Below are 18,519 nucleotides of genomic sequence, written 5' to 3'. Positions count from 1 at the left end.
ATGTCACTACACCATCGCTACTTCCGAGTATTCATTCAACTCAGCAAGACAACGCCGTTCAGCCACCGAGAGACGCGACACAGCCGAGCCTGCCACCAGTAACCGCCCAACAGTGAGCGCGCCATCCTTGTCTGCTGTCCAAGTCGAACCCGAACGCGTCGCTGCAGTCTTGTCAGAGAGTCTGTTGTGTCTGTGGTCCCGTTCCTTGACGTCTGCAAGCGTGGCCCCCGACCAGTGCGTATACTCGTGGCAATACCTGCTGCCGTCCTTCTTATTCGCTCGGTTCGCTGTACAAAAAGAGTCAAGGCTGCTCGATCCGACCGAAGCCTGGGTGGGTGGGTTGCGCATCTCCCTCTCTTGATAGATGCGGGACACGAGTATCTCGATCTTTCCATTATTTATTCGCTGACCTTACAGATAATACTGGCTGAAAATGGCTACTCAAGCTGATATAGATGCCTTGTCTGACAAACTCAATACGATCGGTCCTTTGTCGTGGGTTATCGCCGACTGCCCTGTCGTCGCTCTTTTCAACAACAACTCGATTGAGGATCTGGACACTCTAGGCCAACCACTAGACCGAAATGGCTGTGGTGACTTGCTCAGGCTCTGGGTTGGCATGAACCAAGATACACATGAGCTGTTCGTGACCTTGACCATCCGTATCCGAGTGTCGCCAGTCAGAAAGAGGACTCGTCGTCAAGGCCGACTCATGTTCATGGTCGTTCCGTCAACCACCTTGCAACTACAATCTGCTGTCGTTGGCTACGATTGTCTAGGAAACAACCTGTCACAACATCTCTTCGATATGCCCAGCGATACTCAGTCTGCAAAGTCCAAGCTGCTACACTTGTCTCTGTATCTTGGCTCTCACACAAGTGATGTTATCATGCCTGCATTCCAGTGCAGGGCGAACGTTATGCCTCAAGCAATGAACTTACTTCGTAAACTCAAGTCGCTGTCTGAGACGTCATCGTTCCAGCTGTATACCAACCTAGATGAATCGAGGCAAACAGCTTTCCAGCACGTATCCAACATACTAATGGGAGGACACCCTGTTATTACTCCTTCAATCGACATCAAGGGCTTTTATCCTGGGGGTCGTTCAGCATGCAAGAATTTATGGGCAGACCAGGGGTGGCTAGAAGCTGGAGACAAGGATTCCTCAGGCAGAGAGAGCGAAATTGAGAAGAATCAGAAAGAATTACATGTTCCCCTCGATCCGCAACCGCCTCCACCTTATGAGCCAAACAGCGTGCCAAATCATGTACCCGCGTCCACAGTACCATGCGGATCATCACCGCCACGTACCATTGTATCTGAGCAGGGAATGCCAGCGACGGCACCTCCAAGTCACAGCTCACCTGTTCGATCTATCTCGCAACTTCACTCCCAACAGCTTCGCCCTGATAAGCCAGAGAATACTCTGCCTGGAGTAGACAGAGCATTTCTTCGGGTGCGCGACCCTACGCCTGCAACACCAGAAAAGTCACTGTCATCCAACTACACAGCCACATTCCTCTCTGGTTTCCCAGATCAATCACCTTTGGCTCAAACTCGAGACCGCTTGACAGCTCAGATTAGAGCAGTTGCGACAGACACCTCTCTGCCATCTTTACAAGTGGCCGCCTCATCTGTTACTGAAAGTGCCTTGGATAAGGACAATGTCAATATTCCGGCCCGGGTCAACTCTCCGAGCGATATCGTCGACTGTGTTCCTGACTCCGCGAGTCGCAAAAGACAGCCCTCGCACTCGCTGGAAGCCAGGCCTAGGAATACCAACAAACGCCCGACTCTCTCTCATGAAAGACATCAAACGCTCCTCCACAATCTACAAGCAGAACTCTCACCAACAATTCCCGATACCATATCTTACCACAATGAGGATACGACACGCCTAACGACGGACAACATTATCGCGACTGACCAAAAACATCAACTCACGCGATGGCTCAACCACGCATGGCTTTATTACCCTAGCGCTCATTACCTCTTCGTCACAGAACTGCTGAGATATGGCAGCGCCTTGTCCAGCAATAATTCCCAAGATGAGATTGCAACTTGTCATGCTAATTGCACAGTCGCCGTCATCACTCATTGCACAAAACAGGTGCTGGCAGAAGAGCTCAGTTGTGTCAGCTCTGATTGCGAAGTGGATGCCGAAACAAGAGATTTGGTCAGATGGTTATATGTGCTGCGCCCTGGTGCTGATATGGAGTTGTTTTCCTCCCTGCTTCAATTGTCGGTGTTGGGCCAGCGATCACTTTTTGTCTCTCGCACGAGTGAGCATTACAATGCTCTCGTGGCTAGCTTCAAGCGGCAAAAGGCAGAAACAGTGAGCCAAGCCTACATAAAATATGGTGCCGAGCTATTGCAAAGTAACTCGAGCAATCTCGTTTCGATGATGCTAAGAGAAGAGGAGAGGGTTCAGGCGTAGCATTTAGAACCATTTTCACCATATCCATCACATTTGCAGCACAGACTATAGTTCACACCTCCCAAAAATCCACAGCCCACAAGTATGACAATTTTTCGATCAGTGCTGTATTCGATGAGCTCGAGGAAGTGCTCCGGATTTGCCGAATTCAGGCGAGGGGTACTTCTTTCAACAATAATGATCTCTTTGTTACGACTACTTTGGTGCAGCGTCGTGAATTTTGCATCTCTTTGTACCCATGCGCCTCGATTTCGAGAGTCACAATGCCGCAGCCGGATGCGGCTGTTACAGAAAAGTTGTTGGTTGACACAACATAGTCAGATCTTGCTCAAGATCGTCCGAACTGCCTTGCGTTCGACGTTTTGTTGTTCACACCAGTATACAGCAATTATGGAGGATGGGGTCGAAACCCACGATGCGCCCGATGCTCCTCTCTACTTCGGGCCAGTTCCAACTCCTGAACTCGATCTCACCACCCAGCTTGGTCTCGACTGTCTAGAGGAAACACTTGTAATCCGACCGGCCTTGGGCGAAGAATGCAAGACAGTGGACATCACCAACCATGAGAATCATCTGACACCCGATGTGATCCGCGAGGGTGGTGAGGACTGGATAGATTTTTACTGGACCCTGGTGGACCTGGTAATCCCGGGAGAAAGAACACTGCTTGATCCACGAGATCCTGTCGTTGGTGATGTAACCACGCCATGGATCAATGCGAACTTCAACGTCAAAATATTCGTAACCAATTTTTTCGATCCGAGGAACGATATGCCACCTTACGATATCAACAACGACGAGTTTCAGGCCTGGCTAGTGGAGTGGAGGTCAGCGCGGCAGGTGCAACACTACGGCCCAGGAGAATCTGAAGGCAACTCTGTACCCACCAGAGCTGAAATTGCCGCCTACAAAAACCAACAAGAGCGTCATCTTCTCAATCTCGAGCACACATTCTACACCCGAACATGTGTCCACTATGAAGTCTTCATCATGTGGAATTTCAATGCATCAGCAGCAGAAGGCGAATACACTTCTCCCCGGGTCTCGGCATCGAACATCCGCTTTCTCTTCGATATCGTTGATGCCTATCCTCCAGAACATCTTGATCGTCTGGAGTTGCATTTTGTCTTCAAAGATGTCCGCTTAGGTCGCTACACTCACATCGCAAACTCCAAACGCGAATACGAATGCGACACCAAACTTGGCCGTCAGTGGGTCAGGATCATCAAAGAGGGCATCAAAGAATCAGAGCAATTGACGGATGATGTTGAAGATGGGATCTACCCTAACATGGATGCGGTCTCACCCTTGAAATGGGAGATTGCTCATAATGTTAGAGGAAAGATGTTGAGGACATTTGGCAAGGACAACTTGCTGGCTAGGGGACAGTTGAAGTTCGTGATGTTTGATGCGTTCAAGGAGTCGAGGCGTGCGAGGAGATTGGATCCTGACGTTAGGAGGTGGTTGAGAGAAGCTTAAGAAAAGTGTGATGGTATTTTCGATGTAGAAGTCTGTTGATCGTTCTTGCTCTGCAAACATGGCAGACCTCATTGTTTTTCCTCAACTTCTGTTGCCTCCGAACTTCGGAAAGTGGTAAACAAAACACACCAACCTTCTTGATTCGTTTCCCCAACAACAAAATCTAATTCTCCCCTCCGCACTATCTCACTTCTTTGCACTTGTAAAGACCACTCAAGGGACACAACATCTCCATAACTGCTACTATGACAGCGAGCATTGGCTCAGCTCTTGTAGGCCGGGGCTGAATTCGCTCCAGTCTTTGTCTTCCGAAAGTGGACGAATTCACCCTACTGAAGCCGCATCGGGACTGCTTTTATTCCTTTGTCCTTCAATACAGAAACAACTCCGAGAGATGATGGATACTTTACGGACACTCTCGAGCCATGATGGCAGTATCATACAGCCGAGATATGATTCATTGTTAAGATGGTAATGGGGACATGAAAGAAGTTGAGGTAGATGAAGACGTTGGAGAAGCAGGTCACGAGGTGAACGAAAAATTCAAAGGAGGCGATGAGGGGTTGATGAAAATGAGGAAGACGATGTGGAACAATACGAGGAACGCAAGACAGGAAAACATGAGGAAGAATACGAGGAAGAGGAGACATGTAGGACGATGGAAGTGTAATTGGAGGCCATCTCTGATATTCAGAACGGACATTGTTCCTCGTCAAAGCGATTCTCGAGTAGTGCTACGTTTTCTTTCTTGGTTGTTCTACCTCAATGTGCCCACTGTGGTCCTTTTGACCTCTCAATCGCCAGAGCAGTAAACTCATCTAAGCTCTCATGAGGTAAACCGAGCAACGTATTCAACGTGCCCCTGGATTTGCCATAGTTGCCGGAGCCATCCTGATAAAAGACTCGAGTATACATCATCTTCGCAAATCCAACCTTCTTTCCCTGCTTGATCTCTTCAAGACCATTGGCGTATCGTTGCTTGCTTTGCTCGTAAGTTGTGCTCCAGTCCCCTTTTACGGTCTGTGTCACTCGCAACACAGACTCGAAAATATCCTTCTGACTAACGACAAAAGAAGAGATGTACACTTGTTGGTTGCCGAGATCGGACAGGCATCTGTCGTACCCCTTGGCTGGCAAGATTGGGAGGCTCAAGAGCGCCGCCACAGCTCGTCCAATCTGCGGCCATGTCGACGTATTGATGACTGTTTCACCATCGTCGAAAAATGTTACTGATCTGTTCGCAAAGTCAAAGCCGTATGCTGGAGCAATGGCCAACGACCATTCATACCAGAAGCCAGTCGTCATTGCGATGTATTGAGTCTTATCGCCGCCTTTGGAGATAATTTGTTGGCGTGCTTTCGGCTTGCTTGCAAAGGGGAACACGTCGTTGACCAAGGATTCATTAGCTGTGTCTGGAGACCATTCGTTGGGCAGTATATATCGAACACCAGCTTCGATGGCAGCTTCAATGAGCTTCTCCTGCGCATCAGATGCTGCATAACCACTCAGGGTATTGACAACAGCGTCTTGGTCCGCGAATGCAGCAACTAGGGTCGATAAATTCTCGTAGTCAATCGTTTTGACGGCGTGAAGACCATCTGGCAGCTCTGTTGTGCTATCTTCACGAGTCACAGCCGTCACGGTGTGTTTGCCTGTAGCAATTAACGCTGTTGCAATATGCTTGCCACAATTGCCTCCAGCCTAAACACCATCAATGTATCAGTCGATTGAAAGCTGAGCAAGAATGCGCAAGGAATATACCTACGCCAACCACTGCGACTTTCGAGATGTGATTTGGGCCCACCATTGATCTCGAATCTTAGATGTCCAAAGCTGGGCGAATACCCGAAGCCGATTGAGACTCTTCAAGGGCATGGAGAACAAAATATGCGGTCTATGGACGTTTATATACAGCCAAACCAAGCATTGACTCGATCGGTTCAACTGATGCGTCCGGTTCGGTCTAATGTTCGACCGCACGCGGACCCGTTCTGATCTCCCATTGTCAAGCTCCTGTTGTAGTTGGCACTCAAGAGCTCAGTCGCACCGCACAATGCGGTTACCACTGGTAAAACACGAAAGTCTTGTCTTGCAGGCACCAAATAGATCTTGATCTATCGTAAAAGCGCAAGGTCAACGTATCCCTGTTCCAAGACCCCTCAGTCGAGAGCTGCAGGTGCTTCGTCCCCAAATGGGCAGGTGCATTGCAGATCTTTGCTTCATCCACTCTTGACCTCCATTCCGTCCTTTCTTCCCCAGCTTCATCTGCAAGTGACCATCACATCAATTGTTAAAGCTTAACACAGCGAGATTTTAGAGACTGAATTTCGATATCCAATATCTTGAGAAACAAGTACTGTGGATATCGAATATCAGTTACCGAGATGGCTCAATCGATGAACCATTGGGACAACAGCAGCTGTTTGCACGGCTTGATGCATTCTATCTGTTTGGACTATGGTTCGAGCCGCTCGGAGCTAGTGGTCATGTTGTTTGCGATCTTGAATCTTGCCTACTAATAAATCGGCGTTCTCTGCGCTCACTGTTGTTGTCAATTATCTTGTCCAGAAGCCGTAAACCTTGTCCAGCGTCCTATCCATACTGCCCGGATTCCAGTCACTCAAGTCCAAGTAAGTGTTCAGGAGGTAATATAATGCCGACATGCTTATTCTGTTGCAGCATGGAACCTCCTAAGGCTGCTTCCGAGGAGTCCGCGAAGCTCGACCCCGATCAAAATCCCACGACCCTATCCAAAGAGGACATCAGACGACTCATCAGACACACGCTGAAGATCTCGGACGATCTTGTTCTCGCCTGGCATTTCCAAACGAAGAATCAAATCAAGAAGGTGGAATCTACAGGATGTTCTCTGGGTGATTCGCGAAGCTGATTGTCTGAGAAGGTCGAGATTTAGATCAAGCAACGCGAATCGGACATTCAGCGTGCTTCAGAGTTGTTGCTCAAGTTGCATGAGGACATCGCTCGCTGGACCTCGAAGAAGCTGGAAGCCTCTGCGAATCTCAAGGAGCTGGAATCGTTGGTTGAGCTGATGAAGCCAGGCCTGAAAGCGCAAGGGCTAGACTAGAATTCTCTGTCGGCTTTGTGTTATCAGAGATCGGCCTGTCTCACAGGTGTTTTGTGTAACAATACAAGTACAACGATCAGTCGCAAATTACCATGCTTTTTGGTGTCATCAGCACCGGCATTATAACAGGCTCATCCTGAGTAGTATGATGACTCAAATCAATGCTTTCAGTATTACTCCTCGCATCCGCTTGTCTCTCCCCACATGTCGTGTTCTTTGACTGAGACAGGGTTAACACCGTTGGTCTCAGACTCGGCGACAAAGGGCTTTGTCTTTCTCGCGTTACTCGTTGCTGTATTTCAACACAAAGCTACATCTCGGGAATCTTGCACCTCTCCATCGAATATTGTTTCTCACAATGGCTTCTCACAATCCTTCAGATAACAGTATGCAGCACGTCATCAAGGAATTGGAAAACCTCCAGCTCTCTGAAGCTGCGAAGGCGTACCTCCTGGAGGTAGGTTTCCCTGGCTTGACAAAGAGTCTGAAGCTAACTTCATATAGTTACTCAAGCACATGGACAATCGCGACAAGGAGTGGTCCAAAGTCGTCAAGATGTGGGAAACTTTTGAGAGCATCTCATCAGGTCCAAACAAAGCCATGACTGAGATTATGCGTAACGTTCAAGAGATTTTCATGAAAGACGATGACTTTCTCAAGCACTTGTACAAAGAACGTATGCAGGAGACTAGGACTACGCTTGGGGATGATTCTGCATGAAGTGAACTCAAAGAGACATAAGATATCATGTAGTCCCATGAACCCTTGATGAGACACTATTCAGGTATCAATGGGAATTCAGAAACAATGTTTGGGAAACTTAGCTAGCGTTCTAAGAATCCCCTCATGATGGCTCATCGCATCAGGTTATGTCTTGCCCTCCATGGCAACCTTGTTTGTTCGTTTACTTTAACGCATCATGGACCCAAGATAGGCGTGTCTTGCGTCTTCCGGTTCTGTACGGAATGTGATAGAACAACGAAAAGCACAGATCGTTCTCGAGATCTGCAGCCTCCCGCCTTATTTAACACTTGCTGGAGACGAAATTATCTGTCTTCCTTCGCAGTCCACTACTGATCCATCCTCGGACCGCGTCTGCTCCAAGAGTCAAGTAAGTCATACCGTTTCCATATGATTCGCTGTCTCTGACCATGGCTTAGGATGGACAACGCGAGTGCCGCCGCTCCAGACTCTGAGGCTGTTCAATATGGCCCAGACTGCGGAAGACGTGGTTGCCGCCTTCGAAAAAGGACCTCGAAAGCGTATCCCCAATGCTGTTGGTCAACCTTGCTCGATTGTGCTTTCTGAGGCTGATATCTCAAATAGGCTCGTAATCAACTACGTTTGGCTCAATCTCACATCATTGCCATCATCGACAACATCGACGAGTGCCAAACCGTCAACAACGAGCTGCGCAAGCTGTTCCAGAACCATGAGCTTTACTCAATGAACCTTGATAAATCCATTCTTGAGAGCTTGCAGAAGGTTCAAGACTTACTCGACAAGTTTTCCAAGTTTCTCGAGAAGGAGCGTGAGCGCCAGGGCAAAGACTCGCAGGCCTGGCAAAAACTGATCAATAAAATCGACAAGAACCTGGAGCAGCAGTCCATGGAGGGAAAGTAAGAGGTTGTAGTGGCAAGGCTATGACATAAGACCTGCTAGATGTACTGCTCGTACTGCTGCGAGGATCGTCAGGACTGGCCAACGACAACGAAAAGAGATGAGCAGACAACATCAATTGATTCTGCTCTTTTACATGATTGAAAACATTGACTCACTCAATTCAACGTGACCATGACACCACACCGTTGTAGCAGACATGGATGCATCACCGTAGAGTAAAAACAAAAGAGAGAGCCGAAGTGCAAGAGATTTGGTAGATTGATAAGAAACAGCCACACATGTGAAACAACAACAAGGCAAGGGCGTCACTGAGACAGACTATATAGATTTCCAAAGTTGCCTTGCTTTCACCTACTCAGCCAGATGATGCGTACGGTGTGTTTGGCTGAGCGGAATAGCCGGTGTTCCCTACTTGTTCGATAATTACATCTCTAGTAGGTAAGACGAGCCGGGAATATTAGGTGTAACGCATCTAATTTTGCTGGTCGTGTGTTCGAATCCGGTCAGTGGCAGTCACAGCTTTTGGTTTTCACTTTGCATTCTTTTGGCAGGCGCACTTGCTGGTCGTGACTTTCTCTTGTGAGACTTTCTGCTTTTGCGACCTTGGACTTCTCAGCTCACAAATTGAGCACTTCTATCTCTCAACTCACACACACAACTTACGCACTTCTATCTCAACCAACGCAATCCTTATCATCGCATTCTCACCAGCAAGTCAGTATTGCGACTCAACTGATCATGCAGTCTTCTGACCAGAGAACAGAATGGAGCAGTCCGACATTACTTCTCAATGGGCCATGAACAATTTGATCGGGGCCGCCGTTTAGAAAGCAACCATCACGACAGAGATCAGACTCGTATGGTTCTGCACCAACTGCTTGACCGAGACTTCCTTGACACACCAACAGTTGACAACAGCCTTGAACGAAAACCGCACACACCTTCGATATCTCTCCGAGCGAGAAAAGACCCATGAGATCCAGCTCAACAACTTCATGCGCCGCAAACTCCACCCAGACGATCCAAGCAACGGCATGATGAGCGAGAATGAGCGGGCACTGCAATTGATCTTGGCTGATGCTCAATTTGATATTCGAGTCGTGGTTCTCAACCTTCAGCTTCAGGTGACAACAGATTCTGCTCGAATCGAAGAGCTCAAAGCGGAGCTGCAGAAGCTGTGCAGTTGAATCAAATCGGAGAATGCGGATTGCAAGGTCAAGATGAGACTGAGGATGACGAGACCAAAATGGAGAGAAATGACGATCGCTGTAGGCAAGAGGCTGCGAAGATGCAAATGCATGAGCACGCCCGTGGATGCTCTTTGATGCTTTCGAGACTGCTTGGAACTCGATCGAGAACAAGGTTCGGGGTCATTGCTACTATTCTGTTTTCTTCCATGCATGGATTGCGTGTTGTTGTTATTCAAAGTATGATAAAGCAATGAGCGAACTTACTTTCTTGATTTTCACTCTCAGAACTGCGAAAATCTCCGTCGGAAGGTGCACTAAGAGGGAGCGCGACTTCCTCCTTTCTTCTAAACGTTCAACCACAACAATCACAACTTTCACCAACCAGAAAGTGAGCATTATTCGTAAGAGTGTACCACAGTATGCTGATCAAAAGCAAGCATGCAGGACGTCCGTCGCGCTCTGAGCAAAGCCACAGAGTCTACAGAAACTCGAACAAGGTCAGGCACAACCAAACGCTATCTCGAGGATACCAAGGAGATACTCGAGAACATCAGCAAGAAGATGGAGCCAGTCGTGGCTGGACTTGAAAAGGAGATCAACGACTCTGTTCAGATCTCAATCAACCTGGTAGGACTTCCTATGTCACGTCATAGAGCATCTGGACTGACAGGCACTACAGATCAAAGCACAAATTGAACAGCGCAAGGCCGACATCGAAAAGGCCAACGAGTGCAAGAAGCGCCAGTTCAAGAACTACCAGCTCTACCACAAAGCCGTCAAGTCGGTGGAAGAACCCAAGTCTGGAGAGATCGACCAGTGTGTTGGAGCGATCTACTGCGATGGACACGATTGGCTTACTGAGAGCATTGCTCGCTGGGAGGAAGAGAACAAGAAGGCTGAAGGCGAGATTCGCAAGCTCGAGTGGCTCATGAAGGGTTGAGATGGATCAAACAGATTCGGTGAGCAGCTCCTAGCTTATTGAGAGCACTTAGAGCCTGGAAAGGATGTTTTACTTGGATAGTCATGCCGATGGTCGGAATTGGAAAGAACGATGCTGGATATGCCGAGTTGCGAAGTGGGTACAAGGTCAGAGAGGGAAAGTCAACCGGACTCGGATAGTCAACAAGGAATGCCAATTTTTCAAAAGTCGAATTGCTTTCTTTTCCAAGTTGTTAGAGTAGATGTTATACAATGGAATATGGAAGGAGGTCGGACGGAGGTTGTTGCCGGATGCCCCTCGGTTGGCGGGGTCCGGGATTGGGCACGAGCCTCGGCCTTGGGGCTGGACGATCTGTTGATTCGAAAAAAGATGGCCCGAGACCCAGCGCTGTTGGATGTTCTCACGGCCTCGCATGAATATTCCAGTATGCCAATTGTTAATCAAAAAGGGATGCCTCTGAGATGAGCGACCGGGCGACTCGACCTTTCCTTCCTTTCTCTTTGTCTTGACCTTGCAGCGCTTGCCAACTACCCTCCTTACAACCTCGCCGTCGCTGCGACCAAACGACAATACCAACGGCAATACCATGTCTATTACCGCCAACATGCTTCGCGCCATGAGACCAGTCACTTGCCCAATGATGCGCCCGGCAGCTCCAGCAAGGCTCCTCCAGCCTGTCCAATGCATCCGCCAGTCGTCGCACTCTCCTCTCGGCAGCTCGTCGTTGCCCGCTCGCAAGAAGGTCACACTACCAACAATCATGTCGCTGTACCGCAAGAACGAGCCCATCACTGTCATTACCGCCCACGACTTTCCCTCGGCACATGTCGCCGACCAGGCAGGCATTGACATCGTCCTGGTTGGCGATTCGCTGGCAATGGTAGCCCTCGGTATGGACGACACCAGCGAAGTCCTCATGGAAGAGATGCTTCTACACTGTCGTAGCGTTGCCAGGGGTGCCAAATCTGCCTTCATTGTATGCTTCCCCTCCTCCATTCTCCTGCTCCTTCCACTGACTGATACACAACAGGTTGGCGACCTTCCCATGGGTACTTACGAGATCTCACCCGACCAAGCCCTGCAATCCGCAATCACCATGGTCAAGGCCGGCCGCGTCCATGGCATTAAGCTCGAAGGCGGCGCCGAGATGGCTCCCACCATCAAGAAGATCACATCCGCCGGTATTCCTGTCCTCGCTCACGTCGGTCTCACACCCCAACGACAAAACTCTCTTGGTGGCTTCAGAGTCCAAGGCAAGACAACCGCAAGCGCAATCAAGTTGCTACAAGATGCATTGGCAGTACAAGAGGCGGGTGCTTTTGCAATGGTCGTCGAGGCCGTGCCAGCTGAGATTGCAACTCTGGTTACGAAAAAGCTTCGCGTTCCTACCATTGGCATTGGCGCTGGAAACGGCTGCTCAGGCCAGGTGCTTGTTCAAGTCGACATGCTGGGCAACTTCCCTCCTGGCCGCTTCCTACCCAAGTTTGTCAAGAAGTACGGAGATGTCTGGGGTGAGTCGTCAAGGGCAATCCAGCAGTACAAAGAGGAAGTCAAGAGTCGAGCATACCCTGCTGTTGAGCATACATACCCTATGCCCCAGGCAGAGCTTGCCGAGTTCAAAAAGTTGGTTGGTGAGGAGAAGGAGGATATCTAAAAATTAAGGGGGAGTCTTGTGCGGCGTTCAAGGGGCTGATTTGTGTTGTTGCGTATATACCCTCATTGGCGATGTACATTATTTAAAGTCGGGATACTACTTAGAATTTCTGTATCCATGCGCACGCAGCGCTCTCTCTTTTGACGTCTATCTTCTTTGCCTTGTGCTTCTGTGACCTTGTGAACACCTTGATGAATCTCATGCTACCAACACCAAAACTCCATCGCCTGCTCAAACCCAACCTAACACAACGACCATCCCTCCTGCCCATCCTCCTTCTTTAGCATCAACCAAAACTCTGCGCAACACAATACGTAACCACCAACTCCTCCCCCGTCTTGAAGCACCTCCAAAGATTACCCACCCCTTCATCCAACCCCGGCGCAAACACTTGATTCACATAACAAAACACACTTTCATGTGCTTGTAACGCCAACTTCTTGCGTAGAAACTTCACAACTGCGTCGAAGTGTAATGACGAAGACATTTTGTATTTTTGGCCGCTGCGGAGAGGAGGGGTTGATGGGCCGGGGCGGAAGTGGAGGAGGACTTTTAGAGAGGTTAGGACTTTGGGACGGAACTAGGAACTGAGATGGAGGGGAAGAGATGGGTGGCGTTGGGTAGAATGGTGATATCTTACTTTTGTCCTTGTCCAAAAGTCCTGCTTTCGAAAGTGCGGTATGTGCATCGCGGGGTAAATGATCCAATACCACCGATGCTGCCATCGTCATGGGCATGTCGGTTTGTAGAGATTCATCTGATGCTAGTGTTGCTTCTGCTTCTGGTTCTGTTGTTGTGGTGTCGGGTATTGATGGTGAGGAAGCCATGTTTGTAATGCGCGGCTTGTGTTTTGAAAGTGGTGTATATGGGTTGAGCTTCTTTTGTGGCCGGTGGATGTGCTGCTTGTAGCTGGCGTGTTTTGCAATGGGTATAAAATATTTGTTCGTGTTGGATGATTTCTGATGTGTTGATTGTTGTCAAGATGAACGAGGAAGTCACGAGTGGAGGTTGCGGCCAAACAGCTTCAGGCGGCAAGTTGAAAACACAAATATCACAACCAAGACATCAGATATCTGTTCTTCCAGATCCACAACATACATCTGGGCCACTATGAATTCATCTGTCTACCCAGTGGGCGTGATATGCGGCCTTGGAGCAAGATGGTCTCGGAATATGTTGTAGCAGTGGTGACCCTGCCTCTACATCGTTCGTGATTCATAAATTCCAATCTTTGTCATCTACCATCCATCAACTTCCCCAAGATCCTCCTCGACTTGCCGGCAGCCTCCCTAGCTTCAACTTCATACCGTCCATCTTCTTCAACGTCTCCAAGTCTCTTCATCCAAAACTTCCACCTCTCCTTCGAAAAACCCGGCTTCTCCTGAGTATTCCAGAGCTCTCCGCCAATCCGAGTATCCTTGAGCTCTGCTTCCATAAGTTTGTGACCAGCCAACCGCACCCAGTCATATACAACCAACATGTCCATTGTACGAGTAGTGATAGGTGGATCCGCTCTTTCCAACGCCTGTGTGATGGCTTGCAACGCCTGATACGAGCAATCACTGACTCCGTTACGGGTGAGTCGAGCCATAAAAGCATGCAAATTACGCAAGTATGTGCGTCTGATTTTGTTTCCTGATGTGTCTAAATGTAGACGACAGAGATCCTGGGCGTCTGTCGTGGATAAGAAAATCATGTCAGTCATATCTGACAATAATTCGTCGACACTTCTTGCGTACCTTCCGCCTCTACCAACGTAGAAGAACCATCTTGAAAGATGTACTGCCACTTCGGTTGGCCAACACTTTGCGGCAATTCCCTCAATGCTTCCACAATTTTGACCAATCTGTCTTGAGAAACGTGGTCTGCTGGAAGATATTTGCTGATATAGACACATATCTCCTCGACTTCATCGCGGAATCCACCGACATTGTCTTCGGGCTTGAGAGCAGAACTTATATCAGTTGCCACCTCATGAGCGGATTGCATGGAGTGATTCAGGAAAGATCGAATGCTGGCTTTGATTTTGCGGTCCGCTGCATCGTCCCATTCGTGAGCGAGATCGAGGGCCAGAGGGTAGGCATCAATAGGTTCCATGTCCCATATGTTGGTGCTTGAAGATGCAGTAGTGGTCTCAAGTCGACCGCTTAATGTTTGATGGATACTACGTCACAAGATCCTACCAGGTCCACAATTGAAACGCACGAAGGAGTTGGTTTGTCACTAGCACTGCAACATCTTGGCATAAATACTATTTTCATTTGAGTCAAAGACAAGCTAACAATGACGGTGTATGTGCAAGTAAAGAGACATCTCTACCTGATCGGGCTCCCAAAGATGTCCTTCTTGATAGGCGGAGTCTGGTTGGAGCCTCCAAGCAGCGCAAGTCCAACCGTCTTTCTAGCCGGTGTACCTGGCACGCTCATATGTCCTGGTGTTTCGGGTCTCCATTCTCCATTCTCTCTTTCTGTCTTATAGACTGATGGAGGCTTGAAGTTTGTTTCTCGGCCGCGATCGAAGATGTCGTCGAGCATGCTTTCGATGATCCCAGCGTCCATGAATTCTTGATATTTGCGCCAGAGCTTGAGTGCTGTGAGAGCGTCTTCGACACTGTCGTGACCTTTGTCAGTGTCCTGTTGGATCTCTTCCTTCAGCAGATACCAAGCCAAGAAACGTAGCGACAGACGACGTTGACTGCGCAGACGATGCGAGAAGAGGTCGACCGTGTCAACAACTTGGGCTCGAGGTACATGAATGTTGATGATACGGAAGTCTTTAGGCAAACCATGGCCGACGAACACGACTCCCAGGTTGAGCAACAGCCATAATTTCTTGTAGGCCACCTTCAGATTGACCAAGTTATGCTTGCTGACAGCACGGTCGAGATCGCCTGGACTGATGCCTGAATACGCGGTCAGATAGTCAACCACAGGCTCTGAACTGGCGATATAGTCATCGATGAACGGAAGGCCCTCGTAGGGACCTGCACCTCGCAACACCGATACACGCGCGAGGCCAAGCCGAGGAGGCCGCACGGTTTCGCGCGTGCCATCTGCTTTGATGTCGATCTCAGCCTTTGAAAGAGCAACAAACTCGGCATCGATTGCACAGGGCATCCCTGCTCGAGGAAGCTCAGTGGTGGGATTAAGGTTGCGTAGTACTGTTGGGTCGGGTGATTTGTGCGGCCCTCTCGGCAGATAATAAAGCAGAGATGGATCGAGGTTCTCTTTCCAAGAATCATCAATGACATGAGATGCCGATTTGGCTTGATATGTCAAAATGGAAGGCAGTTTCCAATTCATATCGAATCTGAGTGCTTCTTCAGAAGTCGTAGATCTGACGAGGAAATCATTAAACAAGTGCCACTGGTCTTGATCCGCTGGGTCAGGCGAAGACGGCGCGACATTGATCAATGACACCAGATGAGACTTTTGATTGTCCGCGCTGTTGATGTCAACGACCATTCCAACAAGCTCGTAGACCATGATATCATAGAAACCACGCTGAAGATGATACTTGAGATCAGAGCCTTCGTAGCAGAAGAACTGTCCGTTCTGAACCACAACACCAATCTCCTGAGGCAGCCATCCAGGCGTTGACCATAACTGCTTGTGGTCTGGCGAATGAATGGCTGTATTGACCATCAGAACTTTGGGGATGCTCTGGATTGTCTTGCGTGTGCTGAGTTGTTGGTACCGCTTGCAGCGATCACACCAGCCTCGAGTCTGATCTTGACGTTCAACACTCGCCTTGAGGACTTGAGAAAATGCTGGTCTTGGTGGCGCCATGCGTGGGTGATGTTTTAGTGGTTTAGGCGGATACACCAGATCGTGGACGAGTGTTTCGCCTGGTTTGAGCATTTCGTTGGCGCAATGCCCGCATCTTATTGCTAGCAATGCGCCTGTCGTTAGAGATTGCTCCATGTGCCTGTTGTGCGGAGGTAGCTGCCGGAAGCTATCGCAGAACGTCTTGAGCAAGAATCTGTTTGCTGCTTGTATCGTGACGGAAAGTGGATTGTTTGCAGCGGCAAATTGTTCGAGCAAGCCTAGGGTCGATGCATCTGACAAGCTGCTGAACACTTTGAGGAAGTTACTAGCTTGGCAGTTCATACCAGCAGCTTTTTCTAGCATGTCTGTTAGGAAACCCATCTCGCAGAGCAGACAATTGTCATAGAGACAGGAAGTGGCCGTGTGATGAAGTGCTAGATTGCGTATTGTTGGCGTGAAGCGTAAAAGCTGTAGGAGCGGATTTGTGTATGAGTTGGCAATATGAGTCTCCAGTCCAGAATACTTCGTCTTATTGTAGTACCTGCATCGTGTCAGTGAAGGATAGGCCAGTGTAGCATGAGACAACTAACTCGAAGTCGAAGTCGTCTACACCAAATTTACTATATTTGATCTCGACGTTTCGATACATGACTGGAACATCTCTTCTGGTTGCACCACCAAGAGCCAAGTCACCAAGTGCCTCAAGTGCATCCGACATCCGTCTTGAGCCTTCGTGGCCTTGGGAATCATCCTTCTGTCGCTCGCTGAGGAACCGAGGTGCCGCAAGTGTGTCGTGCGCTCTTTGGACGGCTCTGGTGTCCTCGAATTGATATCTGCGTGTCTTGCGCGGGAATGGCGCATAGCCCCCGATATCTGATCGTTTCAAGGAGGTGAGTATGCCGGCATCAATCTTGCTCGGTGGTGCTCCAACCTCGGATATCAGATGACTAGGCCAAGCCGATAGCAAAACTTCTCTATAGTATGGCATACCGATCAAGTTCAAGGGGCTGGTACTGATTAGCGTATCTCCTCAAAGCCTGAAGTGATACTCACATGTCCGGTGACCAATCCATAGGTGGGGTGGGTACGGGTGGATCCGCAAACTCTGTCGGGCTGCCGTACTCGGTAAATTGAATCTTGTTAGGAGAGCCCCATAGATGCATGGCACATTGGGCATCGGCGAGGACCAGAGCGTCTCCTGATGGTGCTATGTCTAGAGATGTGATGTGAGTGTCAAAGACGTTTGCATGTCGCATGCTAGGCGCATCCGGGTTCATAATGTCGATGGCATAGATAAGTCCACCTTGGGATGCAACCATGCAGGTCGTTGACATCTTAGGATGCATTCTGACAAAGGCTGCGCCTGGCGGAAATGGTACTGGTGGGAGAGGCATGAGAGTTTTCAGATCGAAGACATTGGCCAGGTGGTCCAACATGTACCCATGCTGTGGCCTCGAGGACCAGCCGCAAGTAACGAGAACATCCGATCTAGCGTCCATGTCGTTGATAAATGCCGAATGCGCTTTCCAAGTCCGAGCGACTTTGTAGTTGATCAGATCCAGGAAGTGGACATACCCGTCAGCTGTACCAGCACAAATGTACTGGCCACCGCGCTTCATCATGGTATATGGCGCATCTGCTTTGAGCTGTGATCTGGTCAGTCGAGTTCATCGAGCTCGTAGGATGCAGACATACTGTGGAGGTGATTACTCCTTTATCGACGTCAATCTTGTACATGGTCTCCTGGCAACCAGCAACCAGAACTTCATGGACACCTTTTGAGGTGAATGCCATGCAGCGTAAATCTTTCATGTCATCTTGACTGCAACCAGATCAGACCTGCTTTACTGTCCGGACCCCTACGAAACTTACTTGAAATGCCACTGAGTCACTCCTTTTCGCGATGCGAGATGCACACTTTTCGCTGTGATTGATATCACGCCGCGATCGCACATAAGCATCTGCTTGACAGGCCCTTCAGAAGGTGCATGGCCTCGGTAGGAAGTATATCTTTGCAACTCTGGTCCGTAAAATGATGTTATTCGTCCCTGGTATATGAAATGAGCGGGACTGGATTTCATTGACGGACGGAGTATGATCTTACGAATTCGTTTGCAGCCCATAACAGCTCTTGCATGGAATCAAAAGAAAAGGTGCTGATTGGGGTATTCAGAGCATTTGGACTAGGCGGAGGAAGCACTACGCGAGCGACCTGAAAAACAAATGAACATGACAGTCTTTGAAAAATGCAACTGTCCGAGGGATACAGGGTCGCATGAGAGTTGTTGGGCGACGCCTTACCTCATCCCAATCTGTCTCCATTGTCGCGGGATCGACTCGTTAT

The 18,519-nt window shown here is 49.1% G+C and overlaps 8 protein-coding genes across 8 annotated transcripts; 5 read left to right on the top strand and 3 right to left on the bottom strand.

The window, feature by feature from the left end:
- Positions 1-433: 433 nt before the first annotated feature.
- Positions 434-3,916, top strand: M437DRAFT_69166 (uncharacterized protein; the record flags this gene model as incomplete). The annotated part of the gene is made up of 2 exons (XM_041025228.1): positions 434-2,378; positions 2,823-3,916. The coding sequence occupies 2 exons, from the start codon at positions 434-436 to the stop codon at positions 3,914-3,916; spliced, it is 3,039 nt and encodes a 1,012-aa protein (XP_040876511.1).
- A 762-nt stretch (positions 3,917-4,678) lies between these two features.
- Positions 4,679-5,723, bottom strand: M437DRAFT_69165 (NAD(P)-binding protein; the record flags this gene model as incomplete). The annotated part of the gene is made up of 2 exons (XM_041025227.1): positions 4,679-5,617; positions 5,682-5,723. 2 exons carry the CDS (start codon positions 5,721-5,723, stop codon positions 4,679-4,681), a joined length of 981 nt encoding a protein of 326 aa, XP_040876510.1.
- An 873-nt stretch (positions 5,724-6,596) lies between these two features.
- On the top strand, positions 6,597-7,001 carry M437DRAFT_87746 (uncharacterized protein; the record flags this gene model as incomplete). Its single annotated transcript, XM_041028701.1, has 2 exons — positions 6,597-6,764; positions 6,831-7,001. The coding sequence occupies 2 exons, from the start codon at positions 6,597-6,599 to the stop codon at positions 6,999-7,001; spliced, it is 339 nt and encodes a 112-aa protein (XP_040876509.1).
- Positions 7,002-7,359: 358 nt separating this feature from the next.
- On the top strand, positions 7,360-8,793 carry M437DRAFT_69164 (uncharacterized protein; the record flags this gene model as incomplete). Its single annotated transcript, XM_041025226.1, has 5 exons — positions 7,360-7,458; positions 7,506-7,677; positions 8,162-8,277; positions 8,328-8,620; positions 8,664-8,793. The coding sequence occupies 5 exons, from the start codon at positions 7,360-7,362 to the stop codon at positions 8,791-8,793; spliced, it is 810 nt and encodes a 269-aa protein (XP_040876508.1).
- A 1,459-nt stretch (positions 8,794-10,252) lies between these two features.
- Positions 10,253-10,754, top strand: M437DRAFT_87744 (uncharacterized protein; the record flags this gene model as incomplete). Its single annotated transcript, XM_041028700.1, has 2 exons — positions 10,253-10,441; positions 10,494-10,754. 2 exons carry the CDS (start codon positions 10,253-10,255, stop codon positions 10,752-10,754), a joined length of 450 nt encoding a protein of 149 aa, XP_040876507.1.
- A 760-nt stretch (positions 10,755-11,514) lies between these two features.
- Positions 11,515-12,408, top strand: M437DRAFT_56762 (ketopantoate hydroxymethyltransferase; the record flags this gene model as incomplete). The annotated part of the gene is made up of 2 exons (XM_041023110.1): positions 11,515-11,730; positions 11,785-12,408. 2 exons carry the CDS (start codon positions 11,515-11,517, stop codon positions 12,406-12,408), a joined length of 840 nt encoding a protein of 279 aa, XP_040876506.1.
- A 286-nt stretch (positions 12,409-12,694) lies between these two features.
- On the bottom strand, positions 12,695-13,235 carry M437DRAFT_57004 (APG12-domain-containing protein; the record flags this gene model as incomplete). Its single annotated transcript, XM_041023146.1, has 2 exons — positions 12,695-12,957; positions 13,049-13,235. 2 exons carry the CDS (start codon positions 13,233-13,235, stop codon positions 12,695-12,697), a joined length of 450 nt encoding a protein of 149 aa, XP_040876505.1.
- Positions 13,236-14,723: 1,488 nt separating this feature from the next.
- On the bottom strand, positions 14,724-18,497 carry M437DRAFT_57006 (uncharacterized protein; the record flags this gene model as incomplete). Its single annotated transcript, XM_041023147.1, has 7 exons — positions 14,724-16,716; positions 16,766-17,182; positions 17,229-17,821; positions 17,871-17,997; positions 18,048-18,223; positions 18,280-18,387; positions 18,477-18,497. The coding sequence occupies 7 exons, from the start codon at positions 18,495-18,497 to the stop codon at positions 14,724-14,726; spliced, it is 3,435 nt and encodes a 1,144-aa protein (XP_040876504.1).
- Positions 18,498-18,519: the final 22 nt, after the last annotated feature.

This window comes from Aureobasidium melanogenum (assembly GCF_000721775.1).
Source record: "Aureobasidium melanogenum CBS 110374 unplaced genomic scaffold scaffold_25, whole genome shotgun sequence".
Classification (NCBI taxonomy): Eukaryota; Fungi; Ascomycota; class Dothideomycetes; order Dothideales; family Saccotheciaceae; genus Aureobasidium; species Aureobasidium melanogenum.
The sequence above is the reverse complement of the archived record's forward strand: the minus strand, read 5'-3'. Positions and strand labels throughout refer to the sequence as shown.